Source organism: Leucopleurus acutus (assembly GCF_964270905.1).
Source record: "Leucopleurus acutus genome assembly, chromosome: 21".
In the NCBI taxonomy this organism is placed as follows: domain Eukaryota; kingdom Metazoa; phylum Chordata; class Mammalia; order Artiodactyla; family Delphinidae; genus Leucopleurus; species Leucopleurus acutus.
The window spans coordinates 25,803,406-25,825,180 of NC_139163.1; the positions used below are offsets into that span (position 1 = coordinate 25,803,406).

Consider the following 21,775-nt stretch of genomic DNA (forward strand, 5'->3'; position numbering starts at 1 on the left):
TCCTCAGAGAGGCCTCCCTGATCACTCCATCTCAAACCAAAATGCTTATCCCTGCCTGGTAGCATCCTATTTACCTATTTCATAAGCTCCATGAGGACAGAGCCCGTTGTAGACAGGCTTATAGAACCAGGTAATAGAACCACTATAACCCCAGCACCTAACACAGGGCCACACATATAATAAATGTTTCTTCCATGTCAGTTGTACTAATGAATGAAGAACAGATCTCCAACATCAGGAAGGGATACATCCTGAGACATTCTCAAACTCTCCCAAATCATGAACACTGGTAGCACGTGATTTCCTCAAAAAAACGGAGTTATGTGGTCTATTTCATACAGATCCAAACCTTAAGTTAGCCCAATATTCTACTCTTTAACCTATTTAAATAGAACTTCTGCCTGATAACCACTGTTTCTTAAAATACTTCTCTTGGTCCTCATTTCCATTATCAGCATTAGTAGTTTACTTTCTTCAAAGAGGTTATTTTTTCACTAATAAAGAAAGTATTTAATATTTCAGGAGATTTCCAGCATACACAACATTATAACACAAAGCCAGTTGAGAGATGGACAGATGCTGGCTGTTCTTTTTTTTCTTCTTCTCTTTTCTTTTTTTTAAATTTTTATTTTATATTGGAGTATAGTTGATTTACAATGTTGTGTTAGTTTCAGGTGTACAGCAAAGTGATTCAGTTTTACATATACATATGTCCATTCTTTTTCAGACACTTTTCCCATATAGGTTACTACAGAGTACTGAGTAGAGTTCCCTGCGCTGTACAGTAGGTCCTTGCCGATTATCTATTTTATATATAGTAGTGGCACGTGAGTCTCCAAGTATCCCCCCTCCAAGGTCAGGAGACTCGAATCTGTGCCCTAGAACTTATTGAGGTGGTGTGGGTCAAACTGTGAATGTAAACTCTGCAAAAAGAAATTTTCTGCTGTACTTACTCTTTAGTTGAAGTTGTTTTAGGTTTGTTTTGTTTTTTAATTTTTAAGAGCAAGAAAACGTATTCATTAAAGCTTGCTGGTTTTTTTTTTTTTTTAAGAGACAGGAAGCAAGCTCTCTTGCCCCTCTTTTTTTTTTCATTAATTAATTTTTTATTTATTTATTTTTGGCTGCGTTGGGTCTTCGTTGTTGCACGCAGGCTTTCTCTAGTTGTGGCGAGCAGGGGCTACTCTTCGTTGCGGTGCGCAGGCTTCTCATTGCAGTGGCTTCTCTTGTTGCAGAGCGTGGGCTCTAGGCATGCAGGCTTCAGTACTTGTGGCTCGTGGGCTCTAGAGCGCACGCTCAGTGGTTTTGCCGCACGGGCTTCATTGCTCCGTGGCATGTGGGAACTTCCCGGACCAGGGCTCAAACCCGTGTCCCCTGCATTGGCAGGCGGATTTTTAACCACTGCGACACCAGGGAAGCCCAAGCTGGCTGGTTTTATTTTGAGTGCCTGGGAGAGAGGGGCACCTATGAGAGATGTGCGCCTATGTTGTCTGCTCTGAAGAACAAGCTGCCAGCTGGTCTCAGAGGATCTCTGAGAATCTGCCTAGAACTGGATGGGCGCCAGCATATCCATTGGCCCAAATGGCTGAAACTACAGTAATGAAATCTGTCCGCTGGCTCCAGCAGGAAAGCGCCTGACTCTTGGCCCTTGTCACTACTGTGCTTCCTTTCAGATTTTTTTTTTTTTTTTGCGGTATGCGGACCTCTCACTGTTGTGGCCTCTCCCGCTGCAGAGCACAGGCTCTGGACGCGCAGGCTCAGCGGCCATGGCTCACGGGCCCAGCCGCTCCGCGGCATGTGGGATCCTCCCGGACCGGGGCACGAACCCGTGTCCCCTGCATCAGCAGGCGGACTCTCAACCACTGCGCCACCAGGGAAGCGCATTCCTTTCAGATTTTTAAGCCCAACCTGAAAAGCGCTTTCCGATTTTCAGTCACTTCTGCTCTTCCTTTGATCTTTACACTACCACAGGCGCTGGAAGACCAGAGAGGGTCAAAAAGGCTGAGTCAGAAACAAGGGGAAGAGAACTCCCAGTCCTGACCAGAAAACCCTTAAAACTAAACATTATGAGACTCACTACAACCTATGTCCTTATATCAAAGTAAATCTAGCAAAACTCAGCTGATTTATTTTTTTAGCTGGAAAGATTGAAAATCAGATAATATTAATAGGCAATTATTTTCATGGAAGGAAATGAGTACCTTAGCTGTAAAATATTAATGTATTTGCATAATTAACACTCTTCCTAAAATGTATCGATAAGCAAAAAAGCCTAGGAATTGGATAATTTATTAATAACTGTTCTTACTGTCTTTGTGCTTAACTATCTCCTAGGACAAAATGTCTCTGTTAATTCACTTTTTATTTATATCAAATTAATACCTGCATATAGCTTTAAATGCAAAACAGTTTTATCAAGACGATAACACAAGACAGTAGGGTTCTGCCCTACTCCACTCCTTATTTCTACATGCCAGAGGTCACCACCCCAATTTTTTCAGGCATTCCTTCTGTATTTGCACTTCAAAAATATCTAAATAACAGGGTTAACGTGGTATTTCTTGATTTTTCGGTTTTAGGTAATACCTATTGTCTTGTTGCTATGGAAGGTGTAGATTTAATTCTCCCTTCCCCCCACATACCTGTATTCCCTCCTCATCCATTTTTGATTCAGGGTATACCCAGTACTTTAATTATTACAAGTATAAATATTGTTTACAGCTGCACCAAACCAGTGCATTACCGTTGTTTTCTTTCTTGAAAATTTGTTTTGTTTTGTTTTGATTTGGTTTGGTTTCAAATCTCTGGCCAACACTTCCCACACCTTTCAAAAGCCCTGTGAAATGCTTCTCAAGCCAATGTCCCACGTGGGCAAACTGACATATATCTGACAGATTATGAGTCTTCAACACTAGAGATTCTGAGTAAGTTTGGAGTGCAGCCCAGAGACTTGGGGGTTGGTTTGTTTGTTCATCTATGATCTTGGAATGAGCTTGGTCTGGGAACCACTCACCCACAGCAAAACAAGTATGATCAAAAACTCTCAAGTTTTAGAAATTTAAGTGGCAGAGAATTTTGGTTCGGCTCTCCACCATTCTCGCATCACTTGCAGAAACTCTCTAGAGGTGGAAATGAATGTGAAAGAATGACCCACACCTTCTATTGCATGAATGATTAACAAAACTATCACAACTCCTATCAAAAGGGCCAAAGTTGGGCTTCCCTGGTGGCACAGTGAACTCCCTTCCTCCTTTTCCAAGTAATAGAGGGTTCATTCGTACTTTCTTGGCTCTCTTTTTGTCAGACAAATCATGAATAAACCTTGGTTCAGAGTTAGAGACAACAATAAAAAATTTTAATAATTAAAAAAGATAAAAATAATAGTCAAGAGGTTTTTTTTTAGGGCATAATCTCAAAGAGGCAAAGAGAGATAATTAAATAGCAATCATGATGGAAAGCAGCGTGAAGAGAGTCACTGACTTAGACTCCAGAAGGATTAATCTAAAGCCCGCAGGGGAAGGCCAGTGAGCCACCTAATTTACCCATAAGCCCACAGAATGTTCAAGAATTTGGCAGCATTAGGTGCAGCTTGTAAACAAAGAGAGTTGCTCACCACCCAGTTCTAGAAGGATTAAGTCATAACCCACTGCAGTTGCTGACAGACAGAACATTCTGAGAGGAAATTAAGATGATAACAGGACGCTCTGTGCTTTGGACAAGCAGGTCCTTGGATAGTTAGATGTGTATCTTAGGAAGAATTTCAATGCACCAGATTCCTCCGTCTTTCCATACATCGACAAGCACTAAAATCATTAACTTGAGATATCCATTCCTTGTGACTAGCAGTAATCTTCCACCAAGACGTGTGCTGGACCACGCATACCCCCAGCCAAAAATTACGTATAACTGGCTCCTCCCTGACCTCTTCGGAGCAGTTTCCTCAGAGCTAGCTGAGAGGCTGTCTCCTGCGTTATAGTCCCCAGTAAGACCCTGAATACAACTTAAACTCACAGCTCTTATGTGTGTGTTTTTCTTTAAGTCAACAATCCAAAAGTAGAGGTGAATATGGGACTAAGCATAGAGGACTGTTTAAAAGTTAGCTTAAGGGACAGTTAAAAGCCCATATCCCTTTATTCTGTGCAACTGAGCAACTGTCCCTTCCCCACCCTGAAAGAGTCCTGGAGGTTTCTACTCTCAAGAGTTCAAAAGAAAGGGTCTTTGGGCAGGGGGTACACGGTCTAGTTGAGGTCAGGGGCATCACACTGAAAAAAGAATTAAGTGATAGTTTACAGACTGAGCTGAGCAGTAAGAAGCTCCCAGAAGATGACCACCCCTGTTATACCCTCCAGGTAGAGAACTGAAAGGATCCTCTCTAGGAAATGTGACCAGCCCAAGAGAAAACGCCTAAAAATACTGACACGAAGGGTAATTATACTACATAGCTGAGCTGTGAATTGCAATTATGTGAGTTATAATAACGTAAACGCTGAATAACAATCTAACTGAAATCCCCATGTTCCCTTAAGGGAAGTCAATGGATAATGCCTCAAATTACAAATTACAAAATTGCAAAATTAGGAAGTAAAAATATAAGCATGTTATTAAGAAAACAGAGAGCTGAAAGAGCAGAAAGTGATTGCTTCCAGGGACTGGAAAAGAAGGGCAGATTCTGCTGTTTCTTTGAAATAAGCCTTGTACCAGAGTGTTTAATTCAACTAGGTACACAAATAAATTTGATAAAATGTAATTTAAATAAACCAGAGTTTTAATCATAGGGTCTAATGCACTCATTCAAGAAGAATGCCAGGCACAACCTGGGTAAATTATATAACATCTTAAGACCCAGTGAAGATGATAATACCAATGTTCTCATTTCCTCCCCGACTCCATGTGAGGATCAAGGCCGGCTTCACTTACTGAGTCATCCATTCGACAACATTGCCTGAAGCCTGGCTACGTGTCAGGCACTGTTCCAAGCAGTGTGGTAACAGCAGTGAACCCAACGAAGTCGTCTTTCTCCTGACTTAGATTCCAACATGGGGCACAACAGGTAACCAGTCCCAAAATAGTAAGAGAACTTCTGGTGGGGGGGGGGGTATTAAGTGCTATGAAAATAAATAAAGCCGGGCAAGGGTCCACGCCATCAGAGAGTCATGTGGGACGAGAGCCCTATTTTGGAAAGAAGGTGAGGAAACAGGTCTCTCTCAGAAAACATCACTTCTGCAGAGACTCAATCGGTGGGGAGGAATAACACGGGGCAGCACGTTCCAGGAGGAGGAAGAACAAACGAAAGGTTCTGAGGCTAGAACAGGCTTTCCCTGTTTGAGGGACAGCAAGCAGCCCGGAGGAGAGAGAAGTGAGCCAGGGAGACAGACCAAGGGTAAGAGACAGACCGGGAGTAGGGCAGAGCCTGCAGAGTCGGAGGCCACGCTGAGGACCTGGAATTTTAACGCGATGGGCAGTCACTGCGGAGTCTGAGCAGAGTTCTGAGAATGGCTTTACCTTCTGTAAAGTATTACGTGATAATTATTTGCTTAAACAGAAATAAAGGCTATTTTTTTGCAATTTTTAAATTGAGATATAGTTGGTATACAACATAGTGATTCACAAATTTGTAGATTATATTCCATTTGTTGTTATTATAAAATATTGGCTATATTCTCTGTGCCGTACAATATAGCCTTGTCGCTTATTTTATACATAGCAGTTTGTACCTCTTATTTAAAGTAAGGGGTTTGATTACAGCAAAGATGTATATATGTAGACAGATAGATAAATACACATTTACATCTCTATACATTTATTGTATATCATATATGATCTATCACTTAGTTATGACCTTCTTTTTCACGTTCAACTTTGTTGCTGTCCACACAGTTCAAGTAAGTCCATTTTCTTGCCATCTCCCAAGTAAGTCTTAACCTGGCAAAAGCAATTACCTACTATCTGCATTCAATGCACAGGGCCCAGGAAAGTCAACCTCCAGAAAAAAAGTACTAGTAAGAATCAACTCATAATGGGTGAGACTGGCAGAAATTACCCCAAGAACAGTTCACAGATGTGTCACTCATGAAGTGTCAAGGACACTCAGTACAGTCAAGATGACCAGGGGCAGCCTATAAGGAAGTCTATCAAGGTTGCTACCGTATCAACTGTGATACAATCTTACCAAACTGTACTTGTTTGTTTTCTGTGCTTCTCCAACACGTGGCAAGGGACCTGGCAAACTGTGACTCTGCAGAGACGTTGTATCACTGAATGTTGGGATGCAACTGACAGGACAGATATCAAGATTCAAAGTAATTGTGAGACAGAAGCCCCCACTTGCAGAATTCACAGAAGGAATGAAGGAGAGCTTGTCCTACGACTCTTGAATTCCTCAGCAAGGTCAAGAATACAGAAAGGGGTGAGACAGAGTGGGGAGTCTTGGGTCCTCCTAATAAAAAGAGCCCCAGGCAGACATAGAGAGCTCAGCAGAAAGAAGCTGGATGTGTTGCGGGTACCAGGAGCTGGAAAGCTGTCCCACGTGACTATCTGGAACAGAGAGGCGGCTCACTGGGAAAGGACACTGGAAAAGCCAGGGTTCCATCAGGGAAACTCCAAATGCCATGAAAATGCCCCAAAATAGAAAACGTACACTTTAATCATCCACCAGACCACTCAAGGCCATCAGATCGAACCATCTGCTGAGTTCACAGGACATAAAGCCACACGGGTCAACTAAGAAATGTCCAGCCTCCTTAATTCTCCTCCCTTTCCTCACAGCAACTCTGCTAGTCTCCAGAAAGCAGCAGATGAGGGAGGAAGAAGGAGGCAAGCAGAGTGTAGAGAGAGGAAAGACCTGTACTGCAGAAGAAGGACCGCAGGCCTGCAGTGGCGTGAGAGAGGTCCAAGCTGGGGATGCAAAAATATGTAACCCTAGGCATGGCATGTGGCTGAACGCTCCATTTACTAAGCTTGAAAGTGTGTTTGCAACTTAAAAGTGACCATAAAACTGTCCATTCCCTGAGAATGAGCACAAAAGCCGGGGCTCAGCCAAAGCTTTCAGTTAGAGGACGGTGAAAATTAACCCCCTGAGTGAGGTCTTAAAGGGACAGTAAGAAACATAAGTAAAGAATGTGTGTTTACAAAAATAAACTCAAAGTGGCTTAAAGACTTAAATATAAGACATGACACCATAAAACTCCTAGAAGAGAACATAGGCAAAACGTTCTCTGACATAAATCGTAGCAATGTTTTCTTAGGTCCATCTCCCAAGGCAATAAAATAAAAGCAAAAATAAACAAATGGGACCTAACCAAACTTATAAGCTTTTGCACAGCAAAGGAAACCATAAGCAAAATGAAAAGACAACCTATGGAATGGGAGAAAATATTTGCAAGTGATGTGACTGACAAGGGCTTAATTTCCAAAACATACAAACAGCTCATACAACTCAGTAACAAAAAAACAAACAACCCAATCAAAAAATGGGCAAAAGACCTAAATAGACATTTCTCCAAAGAAGACATAAAGATGGCCAACAGGCACATGAAAAGATGCTCAACTTCGCTAATTATTAGAGAAATGCAAATCAAAACTACAATGAGGTACCACCTCGCACCGGTGAGAATGGCCATCATTAAAAAGTCTACAAATAATAAATGCTGGAGAAGGTGTGGAGAAAAGGGAACCCTCCTACACTGTGGGTGGGAATGTAAATTGGTGCAGCCACTGTGGAAAACAGTATGGAGGTTCCTTAAAAAACTAAAAATAGAGCTACCATATGATCCTGCAATCCCACTCCTGGGCATATATCCAGAGAAAACTCTAATTCAAAAAGATACCTGCACCCCAATGTTCACAGCAGCACTATTTACAATAGCCACGTCATGGAAAGAACCTGAATGTCCATCTACAGAGGAATGGATAAGGAAGAGGTGGTACATATATACAGTGGAATACTACTCAGCCATTAAATGCCATTTGCAGCAAAACACGGATGGACCTAGAGATTATCATACTATCGATAAGTGAAGTAAGGTCAGAAAAAGAAAAATATCATATGATATCACTTATATGTGGAATCTGAAATATGATACAAATGAACTTATTTACAAAACAGAAACAGACTCACAGACACAGAAACAAACTTATGATTACCAAAGGGGAAGGGGTTGGGGGAGGGATAAATTAGAAGTTTGGGATTAGCAGATACACACTACTACATACAAAATACATAAACAACAAGGTCCCACTGTCTAGCACAGGGAACTATTATATTCAATATCCTGTAATACACCATAATGGAAAAGAACATGAAAAAGAATAGATACAAATATTTTGAAATCCATGGATGGGGGGAGCAAGAAGCCTGCACCTGGAATGAAGGTCCGGGGCCCCACCGACCACTCAGGGTCCAGTCCTGGAGAGATGGATTGTAGTCTTCCTTTGAGGAAGACCAGTCCCACATTCTTCCTGTGTGTAACCTCCAGACTTCAACAAGGCGTGCTAATATCCACTTTCCGGAGAAGTTAAACATTTCAGTAGCCTACTTTTCTCTTTCTGTCCATGTACCTGTATTTACTAAAACTCACCCAAAACAAAAGCAGTTCCCGACCCTAACTACCCTCATTCTCATCAAAGGCACTCCAACCCCTCTCTCATGACAGACAGGTTTCAAGAGAACTGTTTTAAAATGCAGAGTTGTGTTTTGAAATCACTACAGTGATGGTTTCTAAGACTAAATTCTCTAACTCTAAGGACTTTTGTTTTTAAAAAAATTATTCACTTGTGACTGCTTAATTTTTGTTTCAGAGAATTGCTGATGTAGCTGAAGCCTCATGTCTCAAATGACTCAAACCAGACACAGAATTCACTGTATTTCACCGTGAAAGTCTTTAACTATTACTTCCAGAAATGTGTTTATATTAAGTAAATGAATCATCTCTAGAAAGAAAAAAGAGAAAGGAAGCTATAAAGGAAGCAAACAAAGTCAAAAATATTCCTGGTTCTGGATAAACAACAAGGTACTACTCTATAGCACAGGGAACTATGTTCAATAGCCTGTAACAAACCATAACGGAAAAGAATATGAAAAGAATATCTATATAACTGAGTCACTTTGCTGTACAGAAGAAAATAACACAATGTTGTAAATCCACTATACTTCAATAAAATCTAAAAAAAATAAATTCTGGTTCACAGAAGCCTCAAGGTCACATAATCCTTTGAGTTTCCATTCCTGTTAATTAGGTCAGCCTTTGACACCTGAATCATTTTCCTGCCTTTTCTTTTTCAATCCTGCTGTACCAGAGTACCATTTGCAGTTGTAAGTGACCTACTTAATTAGAATATGGAACCCTCAGACAGAAAAGTGTATTGTATTCACTCTATTTCGCTCAATAGACCTTATTAAAGAACTGAATTTCTAATTTGGTTTGCTACAAACCATACACTGTAAGCAATTCCAAAATCCAAATATCCAGGTTTTATTATAGTCAGGAGTGTACATTCAAATACAGTTGCGGAGGAGGAGCACAGGATCAGGTGTCGGTGCATCTTGGTTCTCTGTCCAGCTCTGCCACTAACCCCTGTGTAATTGGGGGCACATCCTTAACATTCCTGAGCCTCAGACTCCTCGCCTCGACAAAGAGAAGGTTAGATTCCCAGGTCCTTTAGGGCTCTACGTATCTGTGACTATTTCCTGAGTGCCTAGCATGTACAAGGTACTATGCTCGTTATAGGGGAGAGGGGAAGTACAAAGGTGAAGTGTTGCCCTGTCATCAAGAACTTTGCACTCTAATATGGAAGAGAAGATGATATAGGACAAAACCAAATGCCATAGTTACCTTATTTATCTTCTTCATTCCTCATCATTGGCACTGTGCCTGGCATATTGTATTAATAGATGCTCAATTAAATGACATAAAAGAGATATAAAATGCCTCTGGACATTTAGAGAAGAGAGGCTACATTCAATGGAAGGGAATCAGAAAGCATTCATAGGTGTTATATTTGAGTTGGTTTTTAAAAGGCCATTCAACTTTCACTTGCTCCCTCACACCATCCTCTAATTTGATGCAAAATCTTAAGCCAAAGTTCAAGATTCTCCATGCTCTGGTTCCAATGTATCCTTCGATCTTAGTCTCTCTCTTACATAAAATCATGCTGTAGCCAACCAATCTCCTTGCTGCAACCTCAGATATTACCCGTAATTTTCTACCTCCATGCCCCCATTCATGCTGTTCTTCATACTGAAATGTCCTCCAATCCCAACATAATCCAATTCCATTATCCTTCAAGGCCTACTTCAGATTTCCCCTATTTTATGAAGGAGATCTTATGAAGCCTTTCCTGACCCCTCCAATCATGTGTGCTCTCTCCCTTCTCTGAAATCCCACAAAACTTGTCGACATTTCTCTTATGGTATATACACCCTTCAGCACTGCATGACAGTTCGGTAATATCTGTGTCTCAAGATTATACTATTTGACATCAAAAACTGTATTATTCCTCCACACTGCCAAACAAACGGTAGCGTTCAGTAGATTATTTTGACAGGACAAATTAAAAAAACGCTCCAGGACATAGAAATTGAATGAACAATGGTGCTAAGTCAGGAACATCTGTGGCATATGCCTAAAATGCTGACTATTCCAGTTTGATTTTTGAACGTAAGTTTAGCTGATATAATCACAGGAGTTAAGCTCAGAAGGCAGGCCTGAGTCTTTACACAGAGCCTTAAGTGGCAGGGCAATAAAAATGGCATATATTCAGTTCTCAGTGGAGTCACTGACAGTTTTGGGAGCTGGACAGTGACAAAATCCGAGATATGAAAAGCAAACCAGAAGCATCCTGGTTGACACATCAGTCTCCTGGGAGTTTGGTTGGAGGCAAGTCCATCCCTGAGAGAAGAATCGGGTCTTAAGTGTGCAGATAAAATTAAGTGCATGCTCTGCAAGTCTGTGAGTCCAAAAAACTCACTAAGTAAATACTGCTTTGTAGGCTTCCCGGCAACCAGATATTTGAGTGCGCATCTCAGTAGAAGGAAAGAGACAAACACGAAAGCAATCATTACTGAATTTCCAACCTGGTGAAAAAGCGAAGGTTCTCCGCAGAAGGGAGAAGGGAACAAAAAAGCACAGCACACACAAAGGACAGGAAATCAAAATAGCTCTGAATTCCTCAGCAATAACACTGGAAGCTAGAATACAGTGGGAAAATGTCTTAAAAATTCAGAAAGAAAAGAATTTCCAACTTAGAATTCTATGCTGAGCCAAACCTTCAGTGAAAGTAAAGGTAAAATAAGCACATGTTCACACATACAAAGTTTCTGAAAACTTACCTTCCGTGAACCTTTCTCAGGACACACTGAAATAAAGACACAAACCGGGACTTCCTTGGCGGTCCAGTCGTTAAGACTCTGCACTTCCACTGCAGGGGGCGTGGGTTCTACCCCTGATCAGGGAACTAAGATCCCACATAGCCAAAAAAAGAAAAAGAAGAAGACACAAACCAAGAAAGAGGAAGATAAGGCATAAGAGAAACAGAAAATCCAACACACAAGCGAAGTACAAGGAATCCCCAGACTGATGGGCAGCCAGGACAGCACCTGGGCACCAGGCAGAAAGGATGACAGCTCTAACTGGACATGTCAGGAATCTCTGGGAGACATTTCTTTAAGAATATCTGGGGGCTTCCCTGGTGGCACAGTGGTTAATAATCTGTCTGCCAATGCAGGGGACATGGGTTGGAGCCCTGGTCCGTAAAGATCCCACATGCCACGGAGCAACAAAGCCCGTGCACCACAACTACTGAGCCTGCGCTCTAGAGCCTGCGAACTACGACTATTGAGCCCGCGAGCCACAACTACTGAAGCCTGTGCACCTAGAGCCCGTGCTCTGCAACAAGAGAAGCCACCACAATGAGAAGCCTGCGCACCACGACGAAGAGAGTAGCCCCCACTCGCCACAACTAGAGAAAGCCTACACACAGCAATGAAGACCCAACGCAGCCAAAAAATAATTAATTAAATTAATTAATTAAAAAAAAAAAGAATATCTGGTGCCACTACAGGGAAAACAATTTGTACAGGAAAAGAAATCTTAGTATCTTAAATCATGGCTCACTGTGACTACATGATGATGTAAAAACTGGATGCTAATCTATCTAAAATGATGATGATATAACTTCTGGGGAAGAATATGGGGCTGAGAAATGAGTGGGAGGAGCAAGGGTGAGGGAGGAGAGTTAAATACTCATCTTCCGTAGTAAGAATCAATATATAATGCCTAAGAGTGAAAAACCAAGAAGTCACAATCAAAGTGTTACTTGAAAACACAGGAGCTCTATGTGCATGTATAACATGTTAAAACGTTTTAAATGTTTAGCCCCGGCCCGGTCCGGCCCATCCCCCTCTCCGCTGGGTCCTTGAGGCCCAGCCTGGTCGGGCTGCTGGCGGCTGGGAGCCGATGGCCAGACTGGCCGGACAGACAGGAGCACGTGAGGACGGACGGAGGGATACACGGAGGGCCGCGGGGACGCTCGGCCCGGGCCGGTGCTCAGAGGCCCGCCCAGGAGGGCTGGGGCAGCACTCAGAATTTTTATTTGGCTGCTACCTTAAAATACAGGCCCTAAAAATGCCAGCTTGTTTGGACTTAGAAGATGACCTGGATAAATGATAAAAATTAAGAAAGACATTTTGGTTTTTTTATTGTCCACTTGGCATATGCTTCTGGAATAATATTCACCATGGTTATGGATGACCTTCCAAACTTAGAAGACATCTATACTCCCTTGTGTTCATCAACAGTGGAGGACTCAGAGATGGACTTTGACTCTGAACTAGAAGGTGATGACTCAAAAAGTGATAGTATTTTGGAGGATTCCACAATCTTTGTGGCCTTCAAAGGAAATACAGATGATAAAGACTTCAAATGGAAATTGGACACAATATTGAAGAAAAGTACCCGATTTGTTACACATGGAATCCAGCAAGCTAAAGGTACAGAGGTAGAGGCCTGGAACAGTGTGCACGTGACATTCAACATCTCCCGGGAAGCAGCGGAGCGGCTACAGATCCTGGCTCAGAGCAACAACCAGCAGCTTCGGGATCTGGGAATTCTCTCCGTTCAGACTGAAGGGGAAGGTGCTATCAATCTGGCTTTGGCTCAGAACGAAAGCCGAAATGTGAGAATGAATGGACCCATGGGAGCTGGAAATTCAGTTAGGATGGAGGCGGGCTCTCCCATGGCAGGTGGTCCAGGAATGCCTAAACACCTCCCACCTGGCTTCGCAACAGGACAGGCCAATCCGAACTTTATGCAAGGTCAGGTGCCTTCGACCACAGCAACTACCCCTGGAAATTCAGGAGCCCCTCAGCTTCAAGCAAATCAAAATGTCCAGCATGCAGGTGGTCAAGGAGCTGGTCCTCCTCAAAACCAGATGCAGGTGTCCCATGGGCCACCAAATATGATGCAGCCCAGCCTCAGGGCAATTCATGGCAACACGAACAGCCAACAGACTGGTAGTTCTGGGGTTCCTCAGGTGAACCTGGGCAACATGCAAGGCCAGCCCCAGCAGGGCCCACCATCTCAGGTGATGAGCATGCACCAGCAGATCTTGCCCTCCCAGAGCCAGAAGGCCCAGCAACAAGGTACCTTGAACCCTCAGAACCCTATGATCCTTTCAAGGGCCCAGCTTATTATGCAGCAGGGTCAGATGACAGTGGATCCTCAGAGCCAAAATCCTGGGCTCTCGTCCCAGAGGATGACCCCACCCAAGCAGATGCTTCCCCAGCAGGGCCCATAAACGAGGGTACCACATAACCAGATGATGGGGCCTCAGGGGCAAGTTTTGCTTCAACAGGACCCAATGATAGAGCAGATTATGACCAATCAGATGCAGGGGAATAAGCAACAGTTTTAACACTCAGAACCAATCTAATGTCATGTAGGGACCAGCACTGATAACGAGGAGACCAACTCCAAACATGCAAGGAAACATGGTGCAGTTTACGGGACAGATGTCAGGACAGATGCTGCCCCAGCAAGGGCCCATGAACTACAGTCCATCTCAGGCTCAGGGACAGGTCTTGAGGCCACCAGAACCCAGCCCACATATGGCCCAGCAGCATGGCAATCCTGCTACTACAGCAAATAATGATGTCAGCTTGTCTCAGATGATGCCTGATGTCAGCACGCAACAAAGCAACATGGTGCCCCCCCCTCTGCCGACGTGCAGGCCGTGCTGGGAAACAGTGCCTCGGGAAACCACTTCTCAGGCCATGGCATGCCTTTCAACAGAACTTTCAGTGGAGCACCCAATGGAAATCAGATGTCCTGTGGTCAGAATGAGGCCTCCCGGTCAGTAAGGAGGTCACGCTAACAAGCCCATTGTTGGTCGACTTATTGCAGAGCAATATCTCTGCAGGCCATTTTGGGGTAAAAAATAAGCAAAATAATACCAATGCAAATAAACTGAAGAAGAAGAAACCCCCTCGGAAGAAGAAAAATAGTCAGCAGGATCTAAACACCCCAGGTACTCGCCCACCTGGTCTGGAGGAGGCTGATGAGCGCCATTGCCTAGAGAACAAGGAATTAACCTGGACAACTCAGGCCCTAAACTGCCCGAATTTTCAAAGCGACCACCAGCCCCTTCACAGAGTTTAGTCCCGAATGAAACTCCAGCCACGGCACTGCAGGGGTCTCTTCCCAGACCAGAACTTGAGGCAAATGCTGCCACAGTCTCTAGACAAAGCAGTGAGCCTAAAGAGATAACTGAAAGGTCCAAAACTCCAAGCCGAAGAAACTCCCGAACTGAAGAGCCAGCTGTGGCTTCTGAAAGTGTGGAAAATGGACATCATAAGCCATCCTCTCGGCCTGCTCCAGCCTTCAGCCCAACTGAAGACATAACCAGTGCAGTGCAATCTGAGTGAAGAAAATCCAAGTAAACAAGCTGGACGATGACTTGATATTTGTAAATGTGTGTGAAGCTTACAAAAAGCAATTTTGAGCTGTGGCTTTTTAAAGTCCATTTTAATAATGTGGTCCTTTTCCTGGTCCCTGCAACCTGTTTCATAAAGTGCAATGGGGAAAGCAGAGTTGTTGAACCCTTTTGGTGTTGCAAGATGAAGTTCAAGGTTTCTATACTGTTGCCACGTATTGAGAGGAGCTAATGCGATTATGTTATTAGTTTTCACATTTCCTAAGCAGCCTAGAGTACAGGGTGAGCATTTTTAGATCTTCTAATAATGTATGGTGCTGTGGAAGTACTGTGTCTGAATAGCAGTAGTGGGGCAAAAGGAATCTTCTCATTTGGAAATGTAAATAATTTTATTATATAGTGTTTTGGATGTATTTGTTGTAGAAATGGACCAGTGAATAAAGAGAATCTTAGGGTTTGTACAATGTGGGAAAAAAAAAAGTTTTAAACGTTTAAGAGATAGTGACTGTGATACAACCACTCTGGATATTGGTCTGGAAATTCATAAATGTAAATTCATAACAAATAATTCCACTGCTAGGTATGAATCCTCATGAAAGCTCACACATGTACATGGATTGTTTATTGTAGCATTTTTTGTCATAATAAAGTTTTTTTAAAACAACCTAAATGTCCAACAATAGGAAAATGGTTAAATGAAGTGTGATATATAAATACAATGGAATCCTATACAACAGTAAAATGGGTGAACTGGAGCTATAAGGATCCAACATTAACAAACCTCAAAAACCATGTAAGAGAAAAAGTAAGTTACAGAGAGAGAAAGTTAACATATCATACTATTTACGTAACTTTTAAAACATACAAAAAACATTATATGTTGTTTAAACACACACACAGACACACACACACACACACACCAACTTCAGGATCATGATCCCCTCCAGGTAGGAGGAAGGAAACAGGATGGGGTCAGTGAGGGGCTCAGAGAGGCTTTCAATTTTACTTGTAATATTTTATTTCTTAAGCTATGTAGTAAGTACGTAAGTACCCATTACATTATCTATATATTTTTGTGTCTAACTGAAGTATGTCTAGGGGCTCCTGGTAAAATTTGGGAAATTAAACTCATACATTTAATGTTGCTTCATCTCAAAACACCCCTAGAGGATTATAGTCCATTTTCCAAACTCTCAGAGATTTATGTGTTTCAGAATTCAGAATTCTTTGGATTTTAGAAAAAGGTATCAGGATGCAATCCCATATGTTACATTACACCTTCAGTGGGACCTGAAATCAAGTGATGCTCAAAATAAGCATCTGACACCATTCAGATGGTTGTTTGCCCCTCAGAAAAAATCAGCCACCAGCCTGGCCCTGTACAAACAGCCCTCACTCCTCAGACCTACACTGATTCCCCTCTAAGAGCAGAGGAGGAAAGCAAGTGCATGGGGACACCTGCAGGCCTTTGGAGGCTCTGGACTCCACCACATCTGATGCGTAAGTGCCTGGAATTCCCTGCCTCCTCACCTCTACCAGGCATGAGTGCCCATTGCTCTGCAGCCCTGACCAACTGTGGGGCACATACACCACCTGATTCCTGCCGAGCCCATTTTCTGCTTTACTTAAGTTGTTGTTGGGCAGATCACTGAGGATGACTCAGCCCTACAGCCCAGTCTCAGTCCTGCCACTCCAAAGCCAGCACTACACACACACACACACACACACACACACACACACACATTCATACCACACTCTAAAGCAGATGTCCTTTCACTGACTTCCTAACTTTAGTGATTAACCTTGCCTATCTTTGGTCGAGCTTGCTAATCTGTATTCCCCCGTGCCCCTATCACTCAGCACCCAGGAGCTCCATATTTCTAACAGTTGTTGGCATCTTGCTACCTCCAACTGGCTGGGTCTGGCTGCCCTTCAATGCCAGCATGACATATAATCAGCCTCGGGAAGTGATGAATACCAACTTGCTCTTGAAAGCTGATGTTGAACAATCTTTTTATTTTTATTTCTGAGTAATGGAATCATACTGTGCTGAGCTTATGTCCAATTAAACATCTGTTATGGTCATCAAAATCTCCTGGCCATAAGGGCTTCCCTGGTGGCGCAGTGGTTGAGAGTCCGCCTGCCGATGCAGGGGACACGGGTTCGTGCCCCGGTCCGGGAGGATCCCACGTGCCGCGGAGCGGCTGGGCCCGTGAGCCATGGCCGCTGAGCCTGCGCGTCCGGAGCCTGTTGCTCCGCAACGGGAGAGGCCACAACAGTGAGAGGCCTGCGTACCGCAAAAAAAAAAAAAAAAAAAAAAAAATCTCCTGGCCATTATCACAGATGACATTCTGAATTGATATCAGCAGTATAATCAATAGCCAATTCCTGAATAACAAGTTCAGTAAGCACAACACCCAAGCGTGAAAAGGTGAAAAGAACTAGGTCTTCTCCCCCATAAATACCAAGTGGCCCAGCCAACCACCCCTCTGTTGGTCCAGCTCACTGATTTACTGTATTTGCTCAATGCTCTGGCCTTCCACAGAGCAAGTGCAGAGGAAATCGGGCGTGCCAAGTGCTTTCAAGGGGAGCCCACCATCTCTTCCTTGGGAGAAAGGCAGTAACTCAGCGTTGAAGTAGGATGTCAGCAAGCTAAGGGAGAAAGGCAAAAGCCCTACTTACCATAGAAGAGGAAGGCTTTGGTCCTGTGATGATGGAGGTAGGTCCGGTTGATGGTGAAGAAACAAGTGTCTGCCCCGCACTGGCCTAGCCTTCCAGTTTCACCAGTCAGTGGGGACCACCAGAGCATGATGGGGTAGCTATCAGCTGCCAGTGTTTTTTTCCGATTCAGGGTCAGTCCTTCTCTCTTAAGGAATGGATGGAGACGTATAGGCTCTTCTTCCATTTGTGCATGTCCGTCGTTCAAATTAGAATTTTTAAACTTCTTCCTTTCAAATTTTCCCAGCTCAACCACTACCTAAAAGAGATGACGATTATTACCAGTGTCAGACTGTTTAATTTCCTTCTGTACATCTCCCATTCATCTTGATGATTTAGCTTCTTATTAGTTTTCTATTGCTACCATAACAAATTATCACAAACTGAGCAACTTAAAATGATGCAAGTTTATTATCATACGATTCTGGGGGTCAGAAGTCTGAAATGGTCTCACTGGGCTAAAATCAAGGTGTTGGCAGGGCTATGCCATTTTTCAGGAAACTCTGGTGGGGAATTCGTTTTCTTGCTTTTCTTTTAGAGGCACCCACAGTTCTTGGCTCATGGCCCCCTTCCTCCATCTTCAAAACCAGCAACGTTGCACGTCTCTGACCCTTCTGTTATCGTGTCCCTCTCTGAACACAGCCAGGGAAGAGTCTTCTCTTTTATGGACTCATGTGATTACACTGGGCCTGCACAGATAATTCAGGGTTATCTCCTCACCTCAAGGTGTGTCACTATAATCCTATCTATTTACAAAGTTCCTTTTGCCAAGTAAAGTAACATATCACAGTTTCCAGGGATTAGGGTAGGGACATAGCCTCCAAAATATCTACCAACAAGGATGCTTCATTCCACTGAACACATAACAGATACATCTCTCCTCCATTTCACAGGCAAGTATAGAATCCAGAAGTGGTTGTGTCTCTTAATGAAACCTGTGAGAGTCAGGGTTATTCTCTGGCTATTGCTGGGGATTACACTCTGGGGAAAATAAGTTATAAATTGCCAATTGGTTTCTTTTCAGTACAATTAAAGGAATCATAACATGGATTTTATATTTCTAATAATATCCACTATGGCATAGAGATGGCATAGGTACTGGGCTCCTTCTCACTTAAAACCTTGTTTTTTAATTTATTTCAAGAGAGTCTGGGTCCTGGAGAGCTACGTCATCAATCACAGTAATCTGAAGGGCAGGGTGGACTGAGTGAAATCAGAGGGGCAGTAGTTCTCCCAAAGCGCTGCCTTTTCATCAAACTTTAAGGTTTGATATTGACATGGCATTACAAAAATATGTTAGAGAGAGCAGTATAAAGTAGGGGCTGGTCTGTTTCATATATAACAAAACATTAGTAGTCACACTATACAATAAATAAAGCCGGTAAAAGAAGGCATATTTTCACGTATTAACTGGCCCACTTGTCAACAAAGGACACTACCTGTGTGGCCCGCAGACCCCACTCTCAGCAGCCAGTGGTGGTGCCTTCTTTATGTATTTGCTACCTTTAGTGTCAGAAAAGGGCCCCGCCCACTGAGGTGATACAGAGTCTGTAACTCACTGGGGAGGGTCTATAACGTTCACTGGATTCTCTGAGGGATTCAAGGCCAAAAAAGCTATTAAGAGCCACTCAGCAAACGCCACATAGTATTCCAAACGGAAGAAAGAATTCTATTATTTTTTTTTAAAAAAAGCACAGATTACTTGTGACACCAAAGTCATCATTAGAACAGTAAGACCATCACTGAAAACTAAAAACCCTTGCCAATAGCTTTCTAAGCCTCTTTATGATAACATAATAATGTGGCTATTCCCCAGTACCTTGATGGAATGGAGTTGACTTGTAGCTACAAACACTCTTTTTCACCCAAACTTTCCCTGCAAATATACAACCAGGAACTTGAAAGAAACACGTTTAGAAAGCCATGTTTATAACTTCAAAAACAAATTTTGCTCCACATTTCTGGTCAAAGTCTACTATGTGAGGTATAAGGTCACATCCAAATAATAGGGACTGGGACCTCCCTGGCGGTCCAGTGGCTAAGACCCCACGCTCCCAATGCAGGGGGCACGGGGAACTAAGATCCTACACGCCACAGGGCGTGGCCTAAAAATTTTTTTTTAATAAAAAAAAAACATCAAATAATAGGGATTGCTTTACGGAGAGAGATTTCTAAAGCAGAAAACTCCAGCCCCTCCAGTTCAAGCAGGTCCTGGATACCCACCTCCAAGACAGACAAGCAGGGAGCCAGGGGTTTCCTCTGACCAGAATCCCAACCTGGCCGTGGAAGGTGGTGGAAGTACAGTGCAGTACTATCTGCCGAAGTCCTTTTATAAGCATAAGCTCATTCAGTCCTAAGCGAGGAGAAGGGAAGCCCTCCAGAATAACACGCCCAGAGAACACTTCTGTCTCCATCAGCTCCACGTCTGAAATACTCACATCCACAAATAATCTTTAAAAGTCCTTTTGGATTTTGAAATGGACAGCTGGTCCTTGAGTGGGTGCTAAAATATCTCAACTCATATTTCTACTTTTAATATCACTGTGAAACTTTTATTTTACTTTGAATTCAGCAAATGAAGTTGAGAATAACCAACTAAATGAAATAAACGGGGGGGACTCAGGAAACGTTTCAGGTCACTCACCCCACTACAGACAAATCTATTAATGCAGATGTGTGTGTTCTGCAGAACTACTAGCTTGTCCTCAGAATAGTCACTACTTCTTCAAGAATGGCATCTTTCGGGGACTTCCCTGGTGGCGCAGTGGTTAAGAATCCACCTTCCAATGCAGGGGACACGGGTTCGATCCCTGGTCCGGGAAGATCCCAGATGCTGCGGAGCAGCTAAGCCCGCACATCACAACTACTGAGCCCGCGCACCACAACTGCTGAGCCCGCGTGCTGCAACTACTGAAGCCTGTGCGCCTAGAGCCCGTGCTCTGCCATGCGAGAAGCCACCGCAATGAGAAGCCCGTACACCGCAATGAAGAGTAGCCCTCGCTCGCCGCAACTAGAGAAAAGCCCGCACATAGCAACAAAGACCCAACACAGCCAAAATAATTAATTAATTAATTAATTAAAATTATTTTTAAAAAAACAGAAGGGAGTTTCCTGGCGGTCCAGTGTTTAGGACTCTGTGTTTTTGCTGCCGAGGGCAGGGGTTCAATCCCTGGTCAGAAAACTAAGATCCTGCAAGCCACACAGCAGGGCCAAAATAAGAAAACAAAACAAAACAAAACAAAAACGAATGGTATCTTTCAGAAGGGATCATGACTTGGAGGAAGCCATCCAATTCTGACCCAGTAAGATGGACAGAACTCTACCTTCTGTTACTGTAAAACCAGTACCCTGCAAGAGTCACAAACTGATCCCCTAACCCACTGATTTTCTTTCTACCTGACACATCCACTCACTAAACCTGACACATCCGCTCACTGAACCTCAGTTTCGTCTGTTAAAAAAGAAAGTATTTTCCTTGCTTTACAAAGAAAATCCTGATCCTGAGAGATGATGCAAAAAGTAAAGTACTTGGAGAGAATGGGGTGGTGGCAAAGGCCCAGGAATCAACACTGCACAACCCAAATTCTTGGTACCTGGAGTGTGACGAGCAGAAAGACAGTAGCTGTGACGCACAGGCAAGATGCCAGAAGCTTCCTCCTCTGAATCCGCACCATGCTGCCCTGCCCTGGGTGACTGACAGAGGGCTAGCCTGGTTACCAGGTGTTCTCGAGTCGGCCCGCAGCCCAAGACACCTTCACGCGGAGGAACCATCTGGGTGCCAATTTCCTCCACTGCCATTCCTGCTGGGACCTGGTCTCCATGGAGGACTGAGAACTGAGGTTCTGAGTGGGCCTGGCTTGGCATTGAAAGGGAACAGCATGCAGTCTTCTTAAGCGATCATAAGAACAGCTGGAGTTTCTTTAAACCAGAAGGCATCAAAAAAAATCTGTAACAAATGAGCAATATTTTAGCCATAGTGCAGAGGATTTCATAAATGTAGTCTTGCAGGGTTACCATGTAGAAACCCAAAGCTTTAAAAGTAAAAGGAGCCTTTGAGATCATTTAGACCTAATACCTCACTCACAGATGAGGAAACCAGGACCAGAGAGATGAAGTGACTTGCCCAAGGTCAGAA

The 21,775-nt window shown here is 43.3% G+C and overlaps 1 protein-coding gene and 1 pseudogene across 2 annotated transcripts in view; one reads left to right on the forward strand and one right to left on the reverse strand.

The window, feature by feature from the left end:
• The window catches only part of FUT10 (fucosyltransferase 10), a 63,852-nt gene extending 42,431 nt beyond the window's left edge, over positions 1–21,421 (reverse strand). Inside the window, exons 1-2 of the mRNA XM_082863634.1 lie at positions 21,234–21,421; positions 17,605–17,899 (exon numbers count right to left, since the gene is read on the reverse strand). Coding sequence (XP_082719760.1) covers positions 17,605–17,899; positions 21,234–21,314 — 376 coding nt within the window. The 5' untranslated portion in view covers positions 21,315–21,421. The remainder of the gene's footprint in view (positions 1–17,604; positions 17,900–21,233) is intronic.
• Positions 12,596–14,929, forward strand: LOC309977596 (nuclear receptor coactivator 6-like; annotated as a pseudogene). The gene has a single exon. The product of its transcript is annotated as a nuclear receptor coactivator 6-like (transcript).
• Positions 21,422–21,775: the final 354 nt, after the last annotated feature.